The sequence below is a fragment of the Engystomops pustulosus genome, chromosome 10 (assembly GCF_040894005.1).
Source record: "Engystomops pustulosus chromosome 10, aEngPut4.maternal, whole genome shotgun sequence".
Taxonomy (NCBI): domain Eukaryota; kingdom Metazoa; phylum Chordata; class Amphibia; order Anura; family Leptodactylidae; genus Engystomops; species Engystomops pustulosus.
The window spans coordinates 53,041,710-53,068,753 of NC_092420.1; the positions used below are offsets into that span (position 1 = coordinate 53,041,710).

The 27,044-nt window shown below is 42.0% G+C and overlaps 2 protein-coding genes across 4 annotated transcripts in view; one reads left to right on the top strand and one right to left on the bottom strand.

Annotated features, from left to right (window-relative positions):
* The first annotated feature begins 1,611 nt into the window (after window positions 1–1,611).
* Window positions 1,612–4,193, top strand: LOC140104275 (uncharacterized). Its single transcript, XM_072127745.1, has 2 exons — window positions 1,612–3,805; window positions 4,064–4,193. Exon 1 carries the CDS (start codon window positions 1,617–1,619, stop codon window positions 3,549–3,551), a length of 1,935 nt encoding a protein of 644 aa, XP_071983846.1. The 5' UTR covers window positions 1,612–1,616; the 3' UTR covers window positions 3,552–3,805; window positions 4,064–4,193.
* Window positions 4,194–5,510: 1,317 nt separating this feature from the next.
* The window catches only part of AKNAD1 (AKNA domain containing 1), a 60,138-nt gene continuing 38,604 nt past the window's right edge, over window positions 5,511–27,044 (bottom strand). For all 3 annotated transcript variants that reach the window (XM_072128499.1, XM_072128500.1, XM_072128498.1), the window contains exons 6-18: window positions 23,731–23,864; window positions 15,922–16,060; window positions 15,455–15,507; window positions 13,719–13,794; window positions 12,782–12,852; window positions 11,882–11,976; window positions 10,840–10,963; window positions 9,517–9,620; window positions 8,268–8,378; window positions 7,054–7,170; window positions 6,835–6,958; window positions 6,645–6,762; window positions 5,511–5,922 (exon numbers count right to left, since the gene is read on the bottom strand). In XM_072128499.1, the coding sequence (XP_071984600.1) occupies window positions 5,794–5,922; window positions 6,645–6,762; window positions 6,835–6,958; window positions 7,054–7,170; window positions 8,268–8,378; window positions 9,517–9,620; window positions 10,840–10,963; window positions 11,882–11,976; window positions 12,782–12,852; window positions 13,719–13,794; window positions 15,455–15,507; window positions 15,922–16,060; window positions 23,731–23,864 (1,395 nt within the window). In that variant the 3' untranslated portion in view covers window positions 5,511–5,793. The remainder of the gene's footprint in view (window positions 5,923–6,644; window positions 6,763–6,834; window positions 6,959–7,053; window positions 7,171–8,267; window positions 8,379–9,516; window positions 9,621–10,839; window positions 10,964–11,881; window positions 11,977–12,781; window positions 12,853–13,718; window positions 13,795–15,454; window positions 15,508–15,921; window positions 16,061–23,730; window positions 23,865–27,044) is intronic.

The window sequence follows — 27,044 nt, forward strand, 5'->3', positions numbered from 1 at the left end:
TGAACAACATGCTTACCAGCACATTAGAGAATGGACGCCCTTCTCTCTTTCAACCATGTTACAGTAACATCTTCATAAAAGAGCTTGCACACAGCATTCCTCTACCCTGTCATATCACTAGCAACCTTTGTGACAACCATACTTGTACTAGTGACCATGACCACTTAGGATGCACAGTCTTCCAGAGAACAAAGGAAGACAATCAACTGGCAATGTCCTTTGAGGATAGACTGTTCTTAGAAATAATGGAGCAAGGAATAGTTAAAGACGAATCAAATAGCTGGATAGCACCTCTTCCCTTCAGACCCAAAAGGCAGTGTTTGCCTAACAATCGAGAACAAGTTTATAAACGCTTTGCTTCCCTTAGACGGAATCTTCAGAAAAAGCCTGATATGAAAGACCACTTCTTTACATTTATGGAAAGAGTATTTGAGAACTCCCATGCAGAGATAGCTCCAACCTTAAAGGATTCAGAGGAATGCTGGTATCTACCTATATTTGGAGTTTACCACCCAAAGAAACCAGGACAGATAAGAGTAGTATTCGACTCTAGCGCCAAATTTGAGGGTGTTTCCTTAAATGATGTCCTACTGCCAGGTCCAGACCTCAACAACCGACTCCTTGGAGTGCTTCTCAGATTTCGCAGAGACTCTATTGCATTTATGACTGACATCCAACAAATGTTCCACTGCTTTCTTGTTAAAGAGGAACACCGAAATTTCCTTAGGTTCTTTTGGTTCAAGGACAACAACCCCTTGGAAAAACCCATCGAGTATCGCATGCGTGTGCACATCTTTGGTAACAGCCCTTCCCCATCAGTGGCTATATATGGACTTAAACATTCAGCCAGGGAGGGTGAGAAAGAATATGGTTCAGACGTTACACAGTTTGTCAAAAAGGACTTTTATGTGGATGACTGTTTAAAATCGCTACCTACAAATGAGTCTGCAATCAGTCTTCTTAAGAGAGCTCAAGAAATGCTCGCTAATTCAAACCTGAGACTCCATAAAATTGCCTCCAACAGCAAAAAATTGATGGAAGCATTTCCCTCTCATGATTACAGCAATGACTTAAAGGACTTAAGTACTGACACTTTTCCAATGCAACGTAGTCTTGGACTGCTCTGGGACTTAAAGTCTGACACCTTTACCTTCCAAGTCAGCGAGGAAGAGAAACCCTTTACTCGGAGAGGAGTACTATCTGCTATAAACAGCTTGTATGATCCTTTAGGGTTTGCAGCTCCTGTTACCATCCAAGGTAAAGCAATACTTAGAGATTTGACTCATGATGCCTCTGACTGGGATGAACAACTTCCCAATGAAAAGAAAGCACTGTGGGTAGAGTGGAAGGACTCTCTAACAAATCTCTCTCATCTACATGTTGCACGCTCATATGCCCCTGTGCCATCTACAGAGGTTCAGCTACAAAGACTTTATGTGTTTTCTGATGCTTCTATCAAAGCCATTGCTGCTGTGGCCTATCTTAAAACAGTAGACATTAAAGGACAATGTCATATAGGCTTCGTCATGGGCAAAGCAAAACTTGCACCACTCCCTGAGCACACTATACCGAGACTAGAACTTTGTGCTGCAGTATTTGCAGTTGAGCTAGCTGAGATGATCGCAACAGAGATGCATTTGGAGATCAAAGATGCTGTGTTTTACACAGACAGCAAGGTAGTCTTGGGATATATCTACAACGAAAGCCGACGCTTCTACGTGTATGTCAACAACAGGGTTCTACGAATCAGGAGGTCAACTTTGCCAAAACAGTGGAATTTTGTTCCTACTGATCAAAATCCTGCAGACCAAGCAACTAGATCTGTTGCTGCCAACCGCCTTAAAGACACTACATGGTTTACAGGTCCTGCCTTTCTATACAGCTCAGAACACAGCACTACGGATCTTAAAACATTTGAACTTGTGGATGCTGACAAGGATGCAGAAATCCGTCCCAAGGTGTCGACACTACACACAGTGACTTCAGACAATTACCTTAAGTCTCACCGATTCAGCAGGTTCTCAACCTGGAAATCACTTGTTCGTGCTATCACTTTCTTAACCCACATAGCTCGTTCTTTCAAAAATACCAAGCTTGCTAATGTTAAGGAGTGTAAAAGCTGGCACTTCTGCAAAAATGTTCATGCAGTGACTGAACTAGATCAGTCAAAGAATGTAATCATTTGGACTGTCCAACATGAAGTTTATGCTAAAGAAATTGACAGTATCATTAATCACAGACCTATTCCTAAAGATAGTGTCTTAAAGAAACTTGATCCCTTCATTGATGCAGATGGCTTATTAAGGGTTGGAGGCCGCCTCAAGGAAGCAAAAATAGACTTTGAAGGAAAACATCCGATATTAATTCCTGGGCATCATCACATTTCCTATTTGCTTGTCCGACATTACCATGAACAGGTAAAACATCAGGGCCGGTTGTTCACAGAAGGGGCTTTACGAGCTGCTGGACTGTGGATTGTTGGAGCAAAAAGATGTGTTAGCAAGTTCATTTTCAAATGTGTCACATGCCGCAAACTTCGGGGTATTTTCAAAACACAGAAGATGGCCAATCTTCCATCTGACAGACTGAGTACAGAACCTCCTTTCACTAATGTCGGGCTTGATGTATTTGGTCCATGGTTTGTGGTTACCCGACAAACCAGAGGAGGTCAAGCAAACAGTAAGCGCTGGGCAGTCTTGTTCACCTGTATGTCTGTCCGGGCCGTGCACATAGAGGTAATTGAATCAATGGACACCTCAAGCTTCATAAATGCTCTCAGACGCTTTATTGCCATTAGGGGGCCTGTGAAACACATTCGCTCTGACCGAGGCACCAATTTTGTGGGAGCAGCCAAAGAGTTAAAGATTCCTACAAACCTGGATACTGTCAGTGTAAACAGATACCTAAGTGAACAGGGTTGCACTTGGACTTTCAATCCGCCACATTCCTCCCATATGGGTGGAGCTTGGGAGAGAATGATAGGCATAGCCCGTAGAATTCTGGACTCTATCTTCTTACAAGTGGGTATGGCCAGACTAACCCATGAGTGCCTAACTACTTTCATGGCAGAAGTATCAGCCATCATTAATGCCAGACCACTAATTCCAGTTACCAGCGATCCTGATGATCCGATGATACTTACTCCTGCAATGTTGCTTACTCAGAAGACTAAGACAACCTGTTCTCCAGCTGGAGAATTTACTACCAAAGATCTCTATAAATGCCAATGGAGGCAAGTACAAAGTCTTGCCAATACCTTTTGGGATAAGTGGAAAAAGCAATACATCTCCACACTACAACCAAGAAATAAATGGCAGAAAACCAAACCCAACCTCAAAGTCGGTGATGTTGTGCTGATGAAAGACTGCCAGTCACACAGAAACGCGTGGCCTTTAGCTCTTGTGACTAAAAGTTTCCCAGGGGAGGATGGGAACGTCCGCAAAGTTGAAGTCAAGGTCCATGATCAGAATGAAACCAAAACGTTCTTCAGACCAGTAACTGAACTAATCTTATTGCTGTCATCTGAGGACTCTTATGGTGGCATCGATTGACGCCAGGCGGGGAGTGTGCTGCCCACTGGCAAATGTTATGCAGGTTAAATGATGTTCTTAATTTGTCCATTATGTAACAGATGTTTATTTGCAGGCGCCATCTAATGGCCAAAGTTAATAACTACTTACATTCTGTTTTCCCCACCCACTAGCAGATACAAAGGATTGTGGGTAGGAGAAGGGCAGTTCCCTTCATGTCTACACAGAGAGAAGACCTATATTCAACCATCTTAACCCTTGTTGTAGTATAGCCGGTAAGAAGACTGTCTATAAGAATCTATAGCTACTAGCAGTTATAGGACACTCTGTATAAAGTCTATTATATGATGCAATGTATAGATCTGTAATTGCACTGTAATTGCACAGATAGGCCCAACCTCATGGTCGGCCATGTTTGGTCCCAGACTGTATATGTATCAGTTTCCTGTTATATGCTAATGTAATGTATGTAACATGCTCCTGTTATATTATTGTACTATTCTAATAGATTGTACATTCCTGTTTTTCTTCAGTTTCACCCTAATCCTACATCAGTTTAATAAAGCTACGGACTTTCAACCAGTCTCATTTGTTGAACTGTAGGAAGGCGTTTAACTGCCTGTCGAGCTCCGCATAGACCCCGGGGGTACGTGAAGTGGGGGCAGGACAGGGCTGAATACTTATGACCCTGTGATTTAAATTTTTCTAGTTTTATAAATTAGTAAAAATATCTACATTTCTGATTTTTTGGTTAAGATGGGGTGCAGAGTATATATTAATAAGAAAACTACTATTTTTTTCCATCTTACCAATTGACTGCAATGGAAAAAAAGAGTGAAAAATTTAAAGGGGTCTGAATACTTTCTATACCCACTGTAGATACGTTCCCGGAACCAAGATTACTAAAATCATGCATTATTAGAACCAAGCTTAGGACATTGATACAGTACTAGTTCCTAGCCTGCTACATATACACAGGACCAGAAACAGACAGACAGTTGTATACTGCACCATATTTATCACAGTGTCTGATGCCGTATGATAAATCTGACGTAGTAAAAGACTGTCCCCATGTAGCTCCACTCATGAAGTCACAGAAGATCACTTAAGAAGGAAAATGCTGGCGAATTTTGTGTGATCATGTGTAACTCCAGCACTTACTATAAATCTGGTGACTGATGTCATCTTTGATTGGAGGACTTCTTCTTTTCTTCTACCTAGCTACCCGGAAAACTTCTCACAACTACAATCTATCTCGGTAGATTTAGCGACAAACATTTCAGCTCCTATGAATATCATTATTATGCCCTCATTATAGCAAATATAGTAACAGAGGCCCCATTGTAGACACTAGAGTAACAGTACCTTCAAATAGTAAATATAGTCATAATTCCATTCTCCACTAAAGACAAAAGACAATATAGTCACAGACAGGGCCATATAGTAGCTGATAAAGTCATAGCTCCCCACAGTAGTCAATAGTCACAGTGCCCTCACTGAGTAGCTAGACTACATAGTGAAGTCACTGTGCTAACCCAAATAGTAGAAAAGTCACATGCCCCCATAGAAAAAATTATTCCTTACTCTTTCCATTGTCTTCCTTTGGAGCATGAATGTGCAAGGCACAGGCGATGACTGATGACGCATCTGCCTGTGCACCCTACACAGGTGGACGCTTCATCTGACACTGCCTGCGTCGCAGCTTCTCCATCTCAAAGGCCGCATGCTGTAGAGGAGCAGAACAGCGGACCAAAAGGTCCCGTGATTTGTTGTTAAACTAAGAGGTGGGACCTGGGTTCATCCCAGGCAAATCCAAAGTGACTGGAGGGTGCATGCATAGTGGAACTCTAGTGGACCCAGCCCTACTCTGCTGTCAGGGCCCCTGAATGAAGTCCCACTAGTCTCCCCCTGATGACAGCCCTGTGTGCCATCATGACATACCCAGGTTTTCCAATTAGACAAGAAATAAAATTCCTTTACCATATTTTTATTTTCATGTTTTGCTTTAAATCTGTCTCACTTTATACATTCTTGCAACTAGTTGATGGGTTTGTTGGGTATAGTATTTATGGACATGCTGACAGTTTTCATGTATTGAGCTCACTAAAGGATCAGTACCCCCGCTAGAGCTTCGGGCTGGGCTTCTGATCTCAATGCTCCTGAATGGAGAGCATCAAAGTTGGTAGTACCTAGAATGATGTGGCTAGGCAGCAGGCACTGTCCCAGGCTAGTCACAGTCCACCACATATATGTTGCTTTTCTGTTACAAGGTGAAGGAGCTGCGAGAAGTGGGATTACCCAGATCTGAAGCCAATTTCTGTACCATCCTTTCTGTAGTTCTCTGCATGTTCTTGGCTGTTCTCAATGCATTATCCAAAACATAATTCAAAATCTGCACAAAAACATAACAATAGAAAGTAAAAACCAACAGATGCCAAAAATAAATTCATTTAAGGCCAATTTCACATTATTTCGTGATGACGGATGTTAGAGGTGATCATTCTGCTGGGGACTGAACTCTGTGCTTGATACTGATCCCTCTCTCTCTTTTTCTCTTTCTTTCTCTCTCTCATATCAATATAATGCATAAAGTTCAGTCCCCAGCAGAGTGATCAGTCCATGGCACAGCAAGAAAAAGTGAATCCATCCTAAATCCCATTTGAGTGTGTGCAGGGCCGTCATCAGGGCAGTACTATTGGGACTGTCGTATGGGACCCAGTCACAGCCCTCATGGAAAGCATTGTGACCATCAGCTTCAGTACTTCACGTGGCCTGTACACACTGCCATGCACAATATATATATTTTTTTAATTTGGTTTCCAAATGGTAGGTAGTAACATAATAAAGTATACTTACCAAATTTTTCTGTTTGAGAGCACAGGATCACCAAGAGAAGAAGAGGTAAACACACTTTATTAAGATAGCACTCAGTGTTTGGAAACCAAATTAAAAATAATACATAGAAAAAAAAACAGAAAGCCTGAGACGGATGAGGACCAGATCTTACTATCCAAGGTGCTTCAGCAACAGTCCTGACCTCTGTGCTTTATGTAAAATGGTAGGATCCTATATTTACCTTCTACATGTAGATGCTACAGAAAAAGAAAGCATTACCTTGGTTTCTCTGTAATCTAGATTGTCTGCGCTGACATTCTTCCATCTTTTTCTTTGTACGGTTGAAATGCTGGAGTCAGTCAATAAGGAGAGATGGGAAGCAGAAGAGCGGCCGGATCTTAAAAACATTAAATATAATGGTTATGCACCGCAGTACTATAAAGTGGCTTCTATAATGGATAAACCTCACCGGCTGGATGGCGAGTAGCGGATGATATTGCTGTCTATATGATGCAGTCTGTCGCTCAGACTACGCTGATTCGGTACACAAAGCCAATGTTTAGAAGGCCACAATGACTTCTGTCCAGGATATTCTGTGTACAGATATATTTTAGCATTTTATACAAATTTTACAAACAAAGTTATAAGAACTGAATTGCAATACTGGTTTATATCCAAAGTAAGTTACCCTTTATGTCAGTTTCAGGGCTCAGCAATTGTCCGTGCCTTTCAGTGGTAAGTGATTTTTTGTTGCTATAATTATGCCAAACAGCGCTTGATGATGCCAGTATATCAGAATGAAGACCTAAATTAGATGGAAAAAAAAACCTAAACATATATTTTTGATAAACCAGGGACACTTACTTATAGATCCAGTGACTGTGCTAAGTTTCTTATATTTGTTATCCATGGCCTCCTTCTAAAATAAACATTTATAATTATGCTAATGAGTCAGTAGGACTCGGTGTGGGGGGGGGGGGGGAGTTACCATACCCTATAGCAGTGGTGGCGAACCTATGGCACGGGTGCCACAGGTGGCACTCGAAGCACTTTCTGTGGGCACCCAGGCCTTAACCCCAACAGAGAGTTTGCCAGACAGGACTCAGGGCTTCCTCCTGCGGTTCAATACAGCCCAGGACGTGCCATGCTCAGCGCCATTTTAAAGCAACATCCTTGGCTGCCAGGGCTACAGGAGGAGCAAGAAAGTGTTGACAGATTATTGTTGGAGCGCCTGCTCTGGGAACCCTGATTATTCCTCTTCAGGGGACCCTGAATCCAAGTTCTCAATCATCTTTCTATTGTATTAGTGAACTCAGGACACCAATACGATTGAAACCTATGATACAGCTGGGATCAATAAGTTACTGCTTACATTGTCATGTTGGCACTTTGCAACATATAAGTGGCTTTTGGTTGTACTTTGGGCACTCTATCTCCAAAAGGTTCGCCATCACTGCCCTATAGCTTGCACTGTGCAGGAGCACTTCCCCACTTCCACTGTGTGCTGAAAGTTCCTCTGCTGCTGCTGTGCAATTACATCAGACATAGGAAGGGGGAGGTGCTGAGGGAGCAGAGGGGAGACAGTGTAACAGCCTGTGAAGATATAGCACAGAAGGGGCTGTGGTAATGCCCCCCAGAGACCCACTGACTCAATATCATACTTACACAAATTGATTTGAGAAGGAAGGAGGCCATGGATGACAGATATAAGAAGATTACCACAGTCATAATGCCTGGATCTAAGAGGAAGTTCCCCTGGTTCATCACGCATGATTTTGATGGTAGATTTCCTTTAATCAGTACTTGTCTAAGTGTAAGACAATATTAGTTTTCTTCTTTTTGATTCATAGGTCCTTTAACAAATTCCAATATTAAACAGTCAAATTGGACATGACAGCGTACCCTTATACAAGTCGGTCCGGTCACGCCTGCGGCCCGTTGATTTGCACTGGAACAATCTAGAATGTGTAGATAGTAACCAGTCAGTGTTCTCAGAATCCTGTGTCCCATTACCTAGGCCAGAACAACAAATAAAAACTAACATTTTAGATTGTCGTTACCTATTGGATGGTTCTGACCTGCTTGTTATCTAACAGACTTCCTAAAAGCACCTCATCAAGGTTTGTGAAGAACGGCATTAGTCACTATCATGGTGTAACAATACTACCAGAGAAATGTCACATTTTATAGCTGTCATTCATATGAATGGTCATAGATATAAAATATGCATGGTTCAATAGCTCCAGAGCTGCATTCTGGCTGAGCTACAGAGATGCCCACTTCCTCTAGGACCTCCATGTGCCCCAACTACACTCACTACCTACCTGAGGAAATATTTGTGTCATTCCACTGAGTTGTAAAGTTCTTTTCTACAATTGATGTTATTTTTTGACCAGATGTTTGGCTATGGCCCTGTATTAACATACATCACTTTATCAAGAAGCTATTGGCAATCTAAAGTAAAGTGACCTCTGTTATGTAGGGCGACCTTTGCATCATCACCTTGCAGTCTTGGGTGTGCTTCAGGTAATAACCATGGATGTTGCAGTGGTGAGGCCTAGTGTGAAGGGGGGTTGTGATCTCTGTTGTAGAAATTGGGGAAGTTTCAGAGGTGGGCCCCCAGCAATCACACATCACATTTGTCATGTGTTTTATGGATAGGTACTTTTACATATCAGTTGTTCCACCAAAGACGCTTATCCCCCATCTAAACCTGGTGCATATAATGTAGAGCCTTAGAGAGTTAGGGCTTAGTTAAGGAGTGAGGTTACTATTGGTAAGTTGGAGAGACTTATAGACTGTTGGGTTTCTGTATAGTGACAGTGTTTTTTGAGAGACTTGCAAAATAAACTGGAGCTCTTGCCCATAAGGGAGTGGAGTTAGTGAAAATCACTCTGACCTCTGAAATGAGCTGACATGATGAGATCTTTCCAGTGAACAGAGTTTCGGGTCGAGAGATCCCTTCAGCACATGAAACGATTTTCAGTAATTGCACTCCCTAGTAGGTAAGAGGCAGTCACATTTTTTAACACTTTGTGTGTAACTTTGATCAGTGCATTTCGAAGTTTTCTCAATGTATTGTTCTAATTTCCACATTTCTAACCATGTGTTGGATAAGTAACATATTGGATGGCTGTATACCACAACTTACAGTCTGCTAGATCCAGGTTCAATGCCCCCTCTTGAACAAAAATGGGCAGATTTTTTGGATTCCTGAACTTGCTTTGAGTTTTTCTCAATTCAACTTCCTGATATCTGCATGAGACACAGTAATGATAACACAATCTACAACACATGTACAGTACCTTAAAAAACCTGAGAAACGCTGCGGCAGAGTTACTAACAATAAATCCAAAAGTATATATGAAAGTACATTTAGGCAGCATGAGCTTACACTGGACAGTTGTCAATGCATCACATTTATTAGATTTTGCATCAAGCACAAAAAGCATTGATGTTTTGTGGTTGATGTTGCATCTGTAACTCTTTCCTTCATGGTCACGCAATTTTTTTGCTACATCACTTTCCCTTGTCAGATGTGGCTTAAAGGGGTCAGGCACTTTACCTAATTTTTTTTGTAATGTGTGTGTTGGAGTGGGGGCAGGGTAAAGTTCTACTCTGTGTTCTTGATATGTACATTGAAGCTTCCTGTCTTTTACCTCATCAGCCCGACAGAACCTGAATCTTGTATTCATCAATACTATCATAAGGTCTTGGCAGGGCAATTACTCATGGACAGTTATGATCACATGACCCTCCATCTGCGGCCATTTTATGGACAGGAATGTCTGGCTGATAAGGTAAGAGACAGGAGGCTTCACTTTACATATCAAGAAAGCTGAGCAGAACTGTTAACCCCTTAACAACGAGTGACATTTTTACTTAACATGTCGACTGCTTGTGTTTCGGAGAGGGCTTACAGGCTGAGCCCTCTCCATACACGGTAAGTGTTTCCTGCATATTGCAGCAAACACCAACCTGTGACATCCCTGTTTAGATGTTTATTGGTAAATTACCTAATCTGTCCGCCCACACACACACACACACACACTTACTCACAAATTACAAAAAACATGAGGTAAAGGGCCAAACCCCTAAAACATAGACACTGATTTATAGTATTATAAATAATGAATGTAGCATGTGGTATCTATGCCAGTTCATTGGGATAAGGCAGATGTTTCTTTTGCAAAATTCCTTCCGTATTTTAATTAGATTTTCTATTTCTGATTTATAAAGTTTGCACATAAATTAATCAACATGTAAATGTTACTTATATTCTACTTACACCACATCAAGGTCCAGTAAGATTGAATGGAGAGCACTGAAATAGTAAGGGATCTTATGATTTTCCCCTTAAATGATTGACTAAAGAAGACAACAATGTTCCTTTGATTTGTGATGTATCTGTACAATCACTAATGTATCAGTCATCTCTGACTACTATGGTATCTCTGCAGTTGCTCAGTAATACCTGACATGTAGAGGATATTCTCCAATACTGTTCTTTAGTTTTCTTGTAATTTGCCTTTCTTCAACAAACTCTGAATGTTCAGCCAAAATCCACTGCTTTGCACTGTCCATCTGGGGAACGGCGTCTGCAAGCATTTTTCAACATTAAATACATTATAGAAATGTCTGGATCACATATGAATATATATTTAGGTGCACAGGCTACCTGCTTTAAATGTCAATATTACAACGAGGGTATTGCAGTTTGTGGACCTATCCCAGATAAAATAGTAAATAAATATACTATCATACTGTACAATTTAGCTTGGGTCCACATGAAAGCGCAATGCTAGGTCCACTGCTTTCTGTTTGGTGACCTGATATTTATAGCAACATCTTGATGGTATGTGTGTCATCCAGCCAATGTATGTCAGCAGAACTAATCAACTAGACATGAGGTTATTATAGACATAAAATCCACAAAAGCATGATGCATGCTGCATATATTATATGGTCTAGTAAATAGTTATTGATGCATATTATCCCCCTATTACATATAGAATAATTAATGGAATACTGATGTACAATACAATCATTCACACAAATATCATAGTAATGTCTTCCACTGAACGTCAGTTGTTTCTGCATTTTGTGCATTGTCTATTTGTGACATCCATGTTTTAGAAATTCCTGCAATAACTGTGCTATGGAGGTGTGCACACCTATCCCAAATCTTATTATATCATAGTATACTAGTATAAAGTTGAAAAAAAACAGGTCCATCAAGTCCAACCAATAAGAATTAATAGTTTTTTTCCCCATAACCCATGATATTTTTTCTCTCCAGAAAGGCATCCAGGCCTCTCTTGAACATGTACATAGAGTCGGCCATAACAACCTCCTGAGGCAGAGAGTTCCATAGTCTCACTACTCGTACAGTAAAGAACCTTTGTCTATGGCTATGGTAGAACGGCCTCTCCTCTAGGTGTAGAGGATGCCCGCTTGTCCTGGTATTGTGATATCAGAAATGTTCATCCTACCTTTTTCATATTTAATTAACTTACTTTGAACCTGAGGACTACAGAGTTGACCACTTAGAATAAGAGGAGAATTGTCATTGGATATCTTAGTAGCTTCCTTTGTGGTCACATGATTGACACTGAAAAACAGTAATTGTTGAAAATGAATAAAATGTAGCATAATTCCAATACGCAGTATATGTATATAAATGCTTCAGCGGTAACTTCACATAACCACTGCAGCGTGCCACTTTCCTTGGCTGTAAAGCTAGCCCTCCGTTATGCCACAGTAGCCATATGCTGTGGATATAGCATCACTGCTGCACTCCTTTGGGGCTTATTAACTAAGGGTCGCGGATCGCTCTTTCGTCGGACTGTGTGCTGTTTTCGGGGTTTACATGGCTTGCACAGGTATATAACAGGTGTCTGCGTTGGGAGGGAGGGAGTGTCGTTGGACTATCCAACAGATTCGGACTGAGCGCAAGATTTATATTTCAAATTGTGTCACAAGACACGTACATGCACCAGGAAGAAGAAGGTGAACTCCCGCGGACCTGAGCAACACATGCAGGATATCAGGCGCACGATCTTAGTGAATCACGGCAGAGCGCATTATCGTTGGACAATGCACTTCCGGTGAACTCCGTGGCTGGGTAAATAAATGTGCCCCATTGTTTGCTTTATGCTATGGCACCATAGAGCCAATGTTATGTGAGCACCCCTCCTTCTTAAATTCATGTGTTTGTCACATTAATTGCATATCATCAGGCCAGCATATAGAATGTATGGAGCCGTCAGTGGAACAGAAGCAGGTGGAGTTAATCCAGAGGTGAGTTGTCTATCACACATTTATACCATAGCACAATGTCATGGGGTGTCAGTCAGTCCTCCACATTAATAATGTGTGCAGTATGAAAGTCCTGACAGGTCCTTTGAGATAGTTACCTAAAATCTTCATCAAGTTCTAGATCTTGGCCATGGTCTATAACATCAGCGGAAGTATCTGGATGCAAATACTAACAATTGAAACAGATAATAGATAAGGTTACTTTTTTCCAATATTTTTTTCCAATATATGAAAAAAAGAGATAGAAGTGGTAGAAAAAGCTAGCTACAGTGGATATTTTACTTGGGAATTTTGAGTTAATAGCCTTAGTTAATCTAATATAGTAGAGAACAATTGTATTGTGTGTTTCTTGCTCTGGAAGATATCTACAAGTAACACAGACAGTTCATTCTCTGCAATGGAAACTGTGTAATGCATCATTTTCCTCCAGGGGGCGCTGAAGGAAAACTGAATGCTTGCTACCAGAAACTTTTACAGCTGGTAGCTGTCCCAGCAGTGGAACATTCTGTCATCAGCGCACAAACCTTTCCATTTATTAGAATTGGCACAGAAATTCTACTTGGTTGAAGTACATCCATAGAAAACTAAAAATAATTTTGTATGGGGGTTTTCTATTCACCACATAAAACTCACACATTCAGACGTCACGGTTTAAGACATTTACAATGTATGATGGTTTGCATATCTTTTCCAGAAATCTTTACACGCAGCAATGAAGTAACCACTGGGATTACGTAGATCTATGCACTACAAATAGAAATTCTAATTACTGGTTTTGGGCAAGTTGCAAAATAATAATTTTCATTTTCTAGTAATGAGACTAAGCAAAGAATATACAGATTGATATTTCAGTAATTAAGCTCTGATTTCAGAACTTACAATACAACTGGGATTTTCTGCTAAATTTCTTATATAGATAACACAAGGTAAAAGGCAACTTGCATTTTATTAAGCTTCAAGGCAGATACAAGAAGAGGTCAGTCTCCACCGATTTCACCACTTTATAACATTGCTTTATGCTTTAAACATATTTACCGGATGTAATTCATCTTCTGCTTCTTTTCCCATGGATGAATCTTGCTCTAGCTGTTTCTTTGTACTATTTGAAAACCTGTAAATTAAATTTTTGTTAGCTCACCTCTAGTAACTGAATCATGTAACAGCTGTATAAGTGCATACATGAAACTATATATGTTTTTGATCTTAGATTATGGTTTATCCTGGGTCCAGTTACTACATATACAATTGTAGTTCCTAATGATTGGTAACAGATACAATAACAAATGATCAAATAGTAAAACATGATTCGTGGAGTGTCACACTTATTAATCATCAATAATTGCCAGTCTGCTTCTGTATTTGCTTATGTTTAAAATCATGTACCACCTGGAATTTAGTGTAGTTCATATGTGCTTTAGAACACAGATGCATTTTACCTGGAAAGTTTATGCTTAAAGGGAACCTGTCACTGCTGTTTGAAAAAAATAAGTTGGGGGCAGGTTCCCATAGAGCCCTTATAGCATAAGGGAAACCTTTCTTCAGCTGATAAAATCGATGCACAGAAACGGAAAAAAATGAACATTTATTCTCTGCCTGGTAACCAGGCAGGAAATCTAGCGAGTCGTGGTGGGCGGATACATACGTGCGAGTCCTGCGGCTTGCTCACACCTCCTTTCCCTATGTCATCCGGCTGTCGGCTGAATTATCACACATATAGGACGTAGGCGTTTGCGTTAATAGTGATAATAGTAAACTTTGTTTTCCTTAATGAAGTATATTAAGCTTCTCCATTGTGCTTCTTTCTCCTGCAGTGAGCAGTGTATCTCAAGTCCCAGATATAATAGACAGATAAGGAAAGGGGGATGAATATAAACTTTTTCTATAATTAGAGCAAATATCACTTGATGATTCAGCTCTCAAAGGAGATTGATCTATCCAGTGACGGCCTTTTAAGAGTTGAGTAATTATAATCTTTCAGTTGTCAGTGTGAGAACAAGACTGCCAGAAAACTGGTTTACACAAAATGCTAAAGTCAGAGAGAAAGGCAGGGGAATAAAAGGACCCAGGAATATTCTTCTTTAATGAAGTGTATTACGGTTGTTGAAAGTTTAGTCACAGTTTAAGTGTAAAAGGGGCTCAGCCACAATTTTGCTATGATGCACCACCTTTCCTAAATATGCCCCTGTTCCAAACCTATTTATGAATACAGCATATTAGCGTAGTAGTGTTTTGTGTTCTTACACTGACCTTTGGGATGCAAAATGTTTCTTTTTTTTGTATTTACAGACGGTCCCCTACTTAAGAACACTCGACATACATACGACCCTTAGTTACAAACGGACCTCTGGATATTGGTAATTTATTGTACTTTATCCTTAGGCTACAATAAACACCTATAACAGTTATCAAAGGTGTCTGTAATGAAGCTTTAGTGTTAATCCTGGTTCTTATGACAACCCAACATTTTTAAAATCCAATTGTCACAGAGACCAAAAAAGTTCTGGCTGGGATTACAATGATAAAATATACAGTTCCGATTTACATACAAATTCAACTTAAGTACAAACCTACAGACCCTATCTTGTATGTAACCCGGGGACTGTCTGTATTCTTTTTTGTTTGATTTTTTTTTTCTATTCTGCCCTATTATTGTTCTTTACAATCAGTTTTATTACATTGGATTGAATCTAGAACAAAGGGCACTTTTATTTAATGAAAGCAAAAGAAAACTTATTCCAAAATTTTATGCTGAGATTTGTATCTGGACTTACCTTGTTACTTCATCAGTGTCGTGTTTTGGCACCATGTCATTAACACCCTCATTCTTTTTCATGAGACATAAGAAAATACAACCTTTTGTTAGCATTTTAAGTATAGCTTTATTGCTTCATGACAATTTAAATGATATATTTGAAATGGATAGAACACATTTACTAATAATACTGCAATAACTTTCCTTGTTATTTTTCACAAAGCAAAAAATTGGGCTAAGGAAAAAAAAATAAAATAGTGACATCCCGCTTGCTTTAAATACTCTGTAATTTTTGGGGCATTGACATTGCCAGGTTAGTGACATTCACAAACTGACATCAGTTTGGATTTGGAAGAGACTTGTAGGATTTTTATACAAAATACATGATTAGCAAATTGCTGGCATCAGACAATCAACATCGGACTTGTATCAATTCTTTTAGTAGGGAACTTTCCTGTAATATTTACATAAAATATATGTCCTAACCTGAGTGTGAGATAAAACAAGAGCGATGCTTGATGAGGTTGAAGATGCAGACCTTGTTTCACTCTCCTCACTTCTATTTATTTCTTCTTGTATATCTTCCAGTAACATACCCAGTCTAAATATATGTCCTTCCAATTCTCTGTAACCAACCACATTACATAAACAACAGTTTTACATTGAAGCAATAATAATAATAAAAATATCGATTCCAAGATACTCATTTGATTTACTACTGGGGTGGATCTGTAGATTATCCTTAGTGCGCACTTTCCTTGGAGAGTCTGTTTTCTAAGCACCACTCAGATATTTTTTTCACAAATCATTATCTCTTGGTATGTAGGGGGACAACTATTACTTTTATTACCACCTCAGTTTAGCCTGTCCCTGTAGTCAAGGGCGTAATTAGGAGAGGCTTTGCCCCATAGCAGATTTCTGAATGGGGCCCTTACCCCGTGGCAATTTGTTAAAGTGCATGCCTTTTCATGTTACTTTGCGTTTTCCAGCTTTGAATATGCTTTTCTTCATTACTGAAGTGTTAGCAGCTGTGCCTGCGGGCAGGCCGGCAACCCGAATTGAGCTGTACCCGCAGGCAGGCAACCCAGGGATGAGGTGATCCTGTAGGCAAGCCGACGGCCCGGGACGACCTGTGCCTGCGGGCAGGCCGGCGACCCGAATTGAGCTGTACCCGCAGGCAGGCAACCCAGGGATGAGGTGATCCTGTAGGCAAGCCAAAGGCCCGGGATGAGCTGTGCCTGCGGGCAGGCCGGCGACCCGAATTGAGCTGTACCTGCAGGCAGGCAACCCAGGGATGAGGTGGTCCTGCAGGCAGGCCAGCGATCCGGGGATGAGCTGTGCCTGTGGGCTGGCCAGCTGCCCGAATTAAGCTGCACCTTTGAGCAGGCTGGCGGCCAGAGGATGAGCTGTACCCATGGGCAGGCCGGCAGGAGGGATGGCAACCCAAAGTTGAGCTGCATCAGTGATCAGCCCAGCGGCAGGAAGATGGGCAAGCAGAGGTGGGACGGGTGGGGTTTGGTACGGCCTTTATCTATGTGCAACATCCCCCACTGGGGCACACTGTGGTCATGGTGCTTGGTATGGGGACCGAAGGGCTCAACTACAGCCTGGCAGGTCTCCAGCAGGTGGTGTGTGCAAGAAATATGGTGGGAGAGGCTGAAGTACTTGTTTCTTGATGGGCTACCCTTGAGTGTCTGTAGGATGAGTCCCTGAGTAATGGATGGGGAAGCCCGGGGAAGAGGTGGTAGCCATATCCAGGGATCAGATGGAGGTAACGTTATGCAAATCAACTAATGGTTCTTGATTGAACAACAAGTATCAGGCAATAGGCCAGAACGTCAAACAGTAGATTCGGATTCTGGTACTGGAGTGGTCGTGGAGAGTGGACCGCAGGAATAGTGCACCAGACTCATAGTAGATAATGGCTGGGATAGTTGAGGTCGAGCTGTGTCCAAACTGTGGAAGCTGCAGCTCTGGCTTAGAGTCTCTTGACTCAGTTCCTGGGATTGGTATCTGTGACAGCACTGAAGTTGTGCTGCACACACTGTATCTCTGTTCACTCTGTCTAAGAACAGACCAGCTAAGACCATGTGCTCCCTGTGCACAGGGGTTTTATACTACTCCTGGTCAGGTGGTAGTACCTCTCCGATCACACTCCAGTTTACAATACAGACAGCTAATTGAATAACAACTTACACCCATTTAACTATTGCCTTTCCAGGCAGAGGCTACAGCTGCAGTTTACCTTAGTTCACCTCTGGATGAGCGGCACAGGCTCACCAGATGGATCTTGACAGGAAGAGGGCCCTTTTCGCAACTATCCCTTTTTTCCTTATTAGTTACTTGATTCCAGGCAGTGATTCTGCAGAATGTTCTCCGTCTCTCTTTTTTTGCATCTCAAACTCAGACACTATCTTCACAGCAGGGAAACTCATAACCCTTACTACACCGACTATACTTATTGTAACTATTTCACTGGTTTATACTACTATCCCATGCTCCATGCTTACTGGATTATTCATTTTTGGCACATTCTAGAAATAATGTTTTTCAGTATTATCTTTATTCCGCATCTGTTCTTCTTGAATGTCCTTCTTAGAATGTATACTTTGGCAGTTTCTTTTACATGGTGACAGCTGACTGGTCTATCACCAGTCTGTCATCATTCAATTCAATGACATTAGTTTGCATGTGGCCATTAGTTTCCTTTATTGCTGGCAGCATGTGTGCTGTAGGCTATCATTATTAATAATGTGTTTAATGCTTTTTTGTCTGCTGATCTCAGGACATTTACACTGGGCATCATTCCTACAAATGTTTGTTTAGCAGATATTCCACCCATGGAAAAAAGCCTTGTGCTTCTACTAAAGTGCATCTACCATATGCTTGAGGAGAATTAACCGACAGAGAAGGATCTGGCAGTACTTTATAATCATAAACTCAAGAACAAAATGTACTGTCAGTCTGCTAGTGTTAAAGCCAGTAGTATACTGCCGCTTTATCTAATGATTTATTTAAAGAGGCTTTCCCATAGACAACATTTATAAATATTTGCTCGCAGGGAAGGGAGGGAATGAGACTGCATAAGCCTTTTAAAGTTACACTCCCCCAGTGTGACGTCAGTGTGGTGTATTACTGGGTAGTAATCCTGCTCAACCCAGTCCAAGTCATGTGACTATGAAACCGACATTGATATGTATTGAATCTTATGTGTAAACCAGAAGTAAGATTCCGTATTTAATCCCATGAAAGAGTTTGCCAAAAGAAACTGGCTTTTGGTTCAGACATAAGATACCAATCATGTGACCCAGCTGGGGACTGTTCAACTACAGTTCAATAAAGCTTTAGCTCCTTAAAGGAAACCTACTATTTGATTTCATGCATTATGAACCAAACATAACTTGAGAATGCTGTAGCTACACTGTTGCAGAAACATATCTTGTTTAATCCCTAAACTGAGTGGTTTTACTGAAAAAACCTATTATAAAATTCAGGATAATGAGGCTCTGATGTTCCTTTGCCTGGCTCTGCACTACTACCCTTGCACTGCTTCTGAGAATGATGTAATCACTGTGTTGTGCCTGATAGGCAGAAGTAAACAATCGCTGCACCAATCGATGTCCCAGCTGCTCTGTATAAGTCATCCAGCAAAGGTTGATTAGTCCTGTCTGGACAGTTCAGGAAGCTCTGTGTAATGTCTTTATGAACGGCAAGCAGCATGAAACCCAGCTTTCTGAATTCTATAATAGTTTTTTCAGCAAAACCACTCAGCTCAGGGATTACACTGAAGTTTCTGCATCAGTGTAGCTACTTCTTAAAGTAGGTTTGGTTCATAATGCATGAAATCAAATGGTAGATTTCCTTTAAGGATGAGGCCTATTTAGGCCTTCAGGACAGAACACTTTTTTCCTTTTTTATGCTTGAATTCCAGAAGACATAACTATTCAATCTGACATTTGTTTTTTTGCAGCAAGAGTTGTAGTTTCCAACTAATTTTAAATTTTTTAGGGTAATATAGCATAATGCAAATATATTAACCCTTCGTTGCAGGGTAACAAAATAAAACAGGATTTTCACTATAGTTTTGTTATTAAAAGGTTTACATAGTTGTCCCTAAAGTATAAAAAAAATAGAAAAAAAATATTCTGTAGTTTAGTACAATTTTATTTTTCTGTTTTACTACTTTAGCACATACATTTACGTTATTGGGGAAAATTCATATGTATGAGCTATCATTGTTTAATTCATCAATCAAAAGAGCATTTCTAGGGTTTGTTTCTTTCAGTATAAGATAACAGTTAGATTGGTACTATTTTGGTACTATTTTTACTTTTTATGCCCTTCACAATATGGATGCAGTAACTTGTCACGGATGCACCCGCGATCCTTGTCGCGGATTGCGAAAAACACCCGTGGCGCTGGGGTCCCCGGCCCGGACTTCCCGGTTGACTAGGCCTCACAGTCCTGCTCCTACAGCGCACACATGCTGTCTCTCCCAGCCTTAAAGGGCCAGCATCCTCCTGATTGGCACTGGCTAATCCCTTCCTTCTGGGCTGGATCTTCAGCATTCTAATGGAACTTCCAAGGTTTCCACACCTCGCTTCACACAGCAGTTCCTGTTGAAGTGATTGCCCATCAGCGTTTCCAGACGCTCCTGTCTTTCAGCGTTTCCAGACGCTCCTGTCTTTCAGCGTTTCCAGACGCTCCTGTCTTCCAACGTTTCCAGACACCTCCGTGTTCCTCCAGCATTTCCAGACGCCTCCATGTTCCTCCAATGTTTCCAGACGCCTCCGTGTTTCCTGTCTCCAGCGTTCCCATACGCTCCTGGTGGCTCCCGTGTCTCAGCGTTCCCAGACGCCTCCAAGCCACCAACTCTCCTCCAAGGACCTCTCCGTTCCTGCCGGCCTGGGTCCTGTGCCAGCTACTGCCTGCTTGCCTGCCATGAGTTCCAGCTCATCCTGTCAAGCCGCCTCCCTGCTGTCATCCCAGGCTCGGACTGTGTCCTACACCCGTCATCCCTGGCTGCCACAGCGGGCCTCATACCATCTCTAGGGTCCACTGGTCCACAGACTCCTCTCTCCGGACTCTTTCCATAGAGACTTTTCTCCCGGGTACTCCCAAGTACCTTCCAGTTGTCTATGTGACCATTACAGCAAGATCCGGCATGGATTCCGCCAGGATCAGGGACTTTGCCAAGGATTCAGTTGCTGGCTGATCTTTCTCGAGTTGTTGCCCAGCAGTCCTGGCAGCTCTTTTTTCAGGAAAAACAACTAAGCAGAGTTGCTTCCATGCTTCATCAACTGCTTGACTCCCAGCAACTTCGAGGTTAACTTCCACGACCGCCTCGCTTGGCTCAGGCTTTCCAGAGAAGCCTCTCCAAAGTCTCCGGCTTTCCCAGAAGCCTCTCCAGAGCCTCAGGCTTTCCCAGAAGCCTCTCCAGAGTCTCCAGCTTTCCCAGAAGCCTCTCTAGAGCCTCCGGCTTTCCCAGAAGCCTCTCTAGAGCCTCCGGCTTTCCCAGAAGCCTCTCCAGAGCCTCCGGCTTTCCCAGAAGCCTCTCCAGAGCCTTCGGCTTTTCCAGAAGCCTCTCCAGAGCCTCCGGCTTACCCAGAAGCCTCTCCAGAGCCTCCGGTTTCCCAGAAGCCTCTCCACAGTCTCTGGCTTTCCCAGAAGCCTCTCCAGAGTATCGCAGCTTCCCAAAGCTGTTCCAGCCTTCCAAGAGCTGCTCCAGCCTCCGCAGCTTTCCAAGAGCCACTCCAGCCTCTGCAGCTTCCCAAAGCTGTTCAAGCTTTCCAAGAGCTGCTCCATCCTCCACAGCTTCCCAGTCCTGCTCTGGCTTTCCCAGAAGCCACTCCAGCCTCTGGCTTTCCAGAGCCGCTCCAACCTCCGGCTTTCCCAGAAGTCACTCCAGCCTATGGCTTTCCAGAGTCACTCCAACCACCGGCTTTCCCAGAAGCCACTCCAGAGTCTCCGGCTTTCCCAGAAGCCACTCCAGAGTCACCGGCTTTCCCAGAAGCCTCTCCAGAGTCTCCAGCTTTTCCAGAATCCACTCCAGCCTCCGGCTTTCCAGAGCTGCTCCAGCCTCCGACTTTTCCAGAAGCCTCTCCAGAGTCTCCGGCTTTTCCAAAAGCCATTCCAGTCTCCTGCTTCCCAGAGCCATTCCAGTCTCCAGCCTTCCAAGAGCCATTCCAGGTTCCATGGCTGTCGGTCTGTGTTCTCCTCCTTAGGTGTCGCGGATTGCGGGCACACCCGTGCACCCTGGCATGGTGGTCCCCGGCCCGGACTTACCTTTCCATGAGCCTGCTTCCCGATCGATTAGGCCACGCGCTTCTGCTCCTAGGGCGCGCATGCGCCATCTCTTCCAGCCTTAAAGGGCCAGCGTCCTCCTGGCGCTGGCTAATCCGGCTCAACCCTTATAATCCGGCATCTCCCTTCCTTCCGGGCCGGATCTTCAGCATTCTAATGGAACTTCCAACGTTTCCACACCTCGCTTTACACAGCGGTTCCTGTTGAAGTGATTGCCCATCAGCGTTTCCAGACTCTCCGTGTTTCCTGTCTCCAGCGTTCCCATACGCTCCTGGTGGCTCCTGTGTTCCAGCGTTCCCTGAAGCCTCCAAGCCACCAACTCTCCTCTAAGGACCTCTCCGTTCCTGCCCACCTGGGTCCTGTGCAAGCTACTGCCTGCTTGCCTACCATGACTTCCAGCTCATCCTGTCAAGCCACCTTCCTGCTGTCATCCCAGACTCGGACTGTGTCCTACACCCCTGTCATCCCTGACTGCCACCACAGGCCACATACCATCTCCCACGGTGGTCTCTACGGTCCACTGGTCCACAGATTCCTCCCTCCAGACTCTTCCCATAGGTACTCCAAAGTACCTTCCAGTTGTCTGTGTGACCGTTACATAATTGAAGCGGCAATGTCCATTTTGTGGATTTTTGTGGTTGCAAGGAGCGGTCATGGGCAAAAACAAATGATGTGTCATTTCAATTGCACAGTAAATTACATAAAAACAAAGAAGAAGATTCCACAGTTGGAATTTTTCATGATTTTCAGTGCATCAGGAATTTGTTTCCAGCTTCTCAGTACCCCACACTGGTAATTAAATGGTTCCAGTCCCCCCCCCCACCCCCACCCCAATACAGTTCTGTAAGTAAAGAAGTTATGGATTTGTTTATAACTCATGTTCTATATTTTACATCTGTGTGATTGGCCAGGTGTGGAAACATGCAGGTAAGTAACTGTATTTGCAGATGATCTCCTGAGGTATGCCCTGCCAGAGCTGGACTAAAGCATCCACCAACTCTTGGACAGTCTGCGGTGAAATATGACGTTGGTGGATGAAGAGAGACAGGATGCCACAGATGTGCTCAATCGAATGCCTTCATCTTGCAAAAACTGCTGACACACTCCAGCCACTTGAGGTCTAGAGTTGTCCTGCATTAGGAGGAACCCAGGGTCAACCGTACCAGCATATGGTCTCACAAGGGGTCTGAGGATCTCACCACCTAATGGCAGTCAGGCTACCTCTGATGAGTACATGGAGACCTTCCAAAGAAGTGCCACCCATCACCATTACTGACCCACTGCCAAAACAGTCATGCTAAAGGATGCTCCAGTCCCAGTCATGTCTGTCACATGTGCTCAGTGTGAACCTGCTTTCATCTGTGAAGAGCACAGGGCATCAGTGACGAATTTGCCAATCCTGGAGTTCAGGCCAAGCGTCCTGCACAGTGTTGGTCTGTAAGAACAACCCTCATCTGTGGATATTGGGCCCTGATACCATCCTCATGGCGTTGGTTTCTAACCATTCGTGCAGACACATGCACATTTAAAACCCTCCATCAGTACTTTCCTCCCCCCTCCCTCTCCTCCATGACCTACAGTATTCTTCATCCATAGACCTCTCAACTCCTCCTATGCCATCTTTCCCTCCTCTTCCCCCTCCCAGGTGAAAGGTGCCCTATCCTATCATATTGAACATACTTTTAGACGCCCTGCTTCTCCAACCAGATCTAGAAAACTGAAAGGAATTGATACTGAAAGTATATTGGAAAATTGGATAACTTTTCCTTAAACAAACAATATCAATTATTTGCTGAAAGTGGAGAACCTCTTTAAGGATTAAAGTCATACATTTGCAAAATAGGGACCACTGTAGCCATATATGACTTTTAGAGTTTGTATTTTGTGTCCTTTTATTGTATAAGGAAATATTAGCTTACAGATACCCATATTTCTGAATTTGCCAACTATTTATTCTGTAAAAATGTCAAGATTTGCATGGGTAAAGCATACCTCTCTATATCAAACTCTCCCACTGTTTGACTGCCTGTCCTGTATGTTTGAAGCTGTAGGTCTCGGTGCTTCTCTTTAGTAGACAGGTAATCAATTTCCAATGTCTCTAAACAGGTTTTGAAGTTTTGGAAAACCTACAACCAATGGAAAAGGTAAAAAGTCTAAATAAAGCTGTAAAATGCAGTCGTAAATAGTGAGATTGTGTACACAACTGAGATATAGGACGTCCATTATGTTTGGCTCTCACATGAATTTTTTTTTTCCATATGTGTTTATTAAGTATTTGGCTCTCTTGTTGCTTTTAATAGAGGCTTTATCAGCTTGTCCAATACAGCTACAACACATCCACAGGCCCAGTGGTGTCTGTACTGTAAACACTAATTGCACATCAAGCTCAATTATTGTCCTAGGTGTTATAGAGCTGTTATCCTGCCCCAACATGTTAATACACCATCTAAAAATTCTGTTTGTTCCAAATCTTCCTATTTACTTGTTTTATACATTTCAGGGCTTGCGATGCAGAAGAAACGGATCACATATAACATGTGCCTGTTTAAGCTGCATTGCAAGCAGTGAAATATATAAAACAAGTAAATAGGAAGACTTGTGACAAACAGAATTTTTAGATTAAGACAACAAAGCAAAAAATTAGAACATATAGTTGACTGCTAACTAATACTGTATCTATCTCTATAAAAGAACAACATCTATATTTGACCAGTAAATGCAACAACTGACTACACGTAGAAGAGCCAACAGGAAAGATTTTTGAAGAAATTGACATTTTTCCACAGTGGACATTGTGGAAACACTCAAGAAGAAACTGCTGGATATTCAGGCCACAAATTACAGTCTACACACAACACAGCAGCCAAAAATGGTGCATAATGATAGAGTGTTCAAGAAGAAGACACTGAGAAATAAGAGAAATATATTACAAAGCAAAGTGTAAAAAACAAACAGTAAATTTGTCATTGCATTCCTGTAAAATTATCGCAATGTTTGGAAGGACATTTACAATATCCAGTATTTTCCCACTGTTACCACTGCTGCCTTTATACTATGTCATCATTAATATATTAACTATTTCAACCCTTTCCCTGCACAGGTACACTTGGGGTTAAGCACACTGGGTAGGAGATTATATGCTTTTTTGTGTGTGTGAAACCACTTTAAGAGAAAAAATTGTTTGCTACAACATCTGCCCTAAGGGCAAGTCAGGACAGTCCTATACCCATTAGATAGTAGGTCAACAGTAATCTAACGTGTTTAGCCAATGCGCTGCCAGTGGTGGGGGATCAATACATGCAGCCTTCAACACCTTCAAACCAGCGAAGGCTAAACTTAATGTAGACTGATATTACAATTGTAATAAAATATAAAAGTCTGATCAGTCCAGGTCCAGCATCGGGAACCCCCACTAATTCCAAAAACAGGCCCCGTGTAGCCAAAACAATTGTCACGTACATGGTTAACATGTTTTAATCTGGTGTAATAATAATAAAAGTTATATTCCTACACTGGTGCCTTGGACTTCAAACTTTTTGGAAGCCTATGACTTGGAAACAAGAACGTTTTCCAAGACTAAAATATTAATGACCTAGATAGAAGGGATAGATAAGTGGTCATAGAGAAACACTACAGCAAACTACACAACTGCAATATGAAGCACAAACACTGCAAACCAAAGCATCCCAAATTTTACCAGAAGCTGTTTCTTCCTAGGTAACGACTTCTTGAAAATACTATTAGAAAAGCTTTCCACCTGTGAAATGATCAATGGTTTTGCATTTGTTTTTTAAAGCAAATCTACCATCAAAATAAAGCATGATGAACAAAGAGCACTTAGTCATAGAGCCAGGCATTGTAATTGTTATCTATGGCCTCCTTCCTCCTAAAATCTTAAAATGATGCTAATGAGCCAGAAGGGCTATGAGGAGTGTTACCAGAACCCCTCCATGCTGTAGCTTCACAGGCTGTTATAATGTGCAAGAAGCAGTTCTCCCATTCCCACCTGCTCCCTGAGCACTTCTTCCCCTTCCTATTACTGCTGTAATTTCTCAAAGTGGTGATGACATCATAGTGTGCGTTGGCGTGGACGCACATGGACTTGCCACTGCCCGCTGTTACACGCAGAGAGAAGAAAGAAGAGGAGCCACAGGGAGCACCAGCGAGCCGCACATTGCATTGAGAGCGCAAGAAGGTGAGTATGTGAGTTTATTTTTTTATACGCCGAGGCGCATTTAATCATCGGGGGTGGGCTGCATGGGTCATTTGATAACTGGGGTGGCTGTCTACATGGGGCATTTAATCATCATGGGGGGGCATTTCATAAGACGGTGGGCTGGCTGCATAGGGCATTTCATCATCATTGGGGGGGTGGCTGCATGGGGCATTTCATAACTGGGGGGCTGGCTGCATGGGGCATTTCATCAATAGGGCATTTCATTACTGGTGGAGGCTGTGACCAATGAATTTCCACCCTAGGTTTATACTTGAGTCAATAAGCTTTCCCAGTTATTTGTGGCAAAATTAGGGACCTCAGCTTATACTTGGGTCGACTGATACCGATACTGACTGATAAATTAAGTCCTCTAAACGCACAATTTTCTATACACATCTAATAAAGTACAAAAAAACACGAAATCGCAAAAATGTTAACTTTTTTTAATAAAATAGCTTCAAAAAAATGTTCCAACAAGTGATCAAAAAAAGTTATGGTACCACTGAAAAGAACAACTCAACACGTGAAAAAGAAGCTCAAAACCAGCTCTGTCAACCAAAAAATATTAAAGTAATGTCTCTGAAAAGATGGCTCTACGAAAACAAATGTGATTATCTCTTTATTAGTAAAAATATCTAAAAATATATCAATCACTAGTATCACTCTAGTAATCGTAGTGATCTATGGTAACATATTATTTTTTGAATGCTACAGTGAACGCCCCCAAAAAAATAGGAAACCAACATTTTTTTTCCTCCATACACTGAAGAGTTAATAAAATCTTATCAATAAGCTTAAGACCTAATAAAATGAAGTATTTTTAAATATTTTAGTATTATATTATTAAGTAAAGGATTAAATGTCCAAATTGCCCCAAAAAAATAAGGACCGTATAACCTTTAAATAGTGACAGTGCATAATCTGCTCTGAATGGCGCAGCATCTCTCCAATGCCCTGGCGTGTGCCCATTCAGCAGGTTACCACCACATATGGGGTATTGTTATACTAGAGAGAGATTGGGTATCAATCTTTGGGGAGCGTTTTGGTATTTTATCCACTGAAAATGTGTGTTAATATTTTTAAAAATACC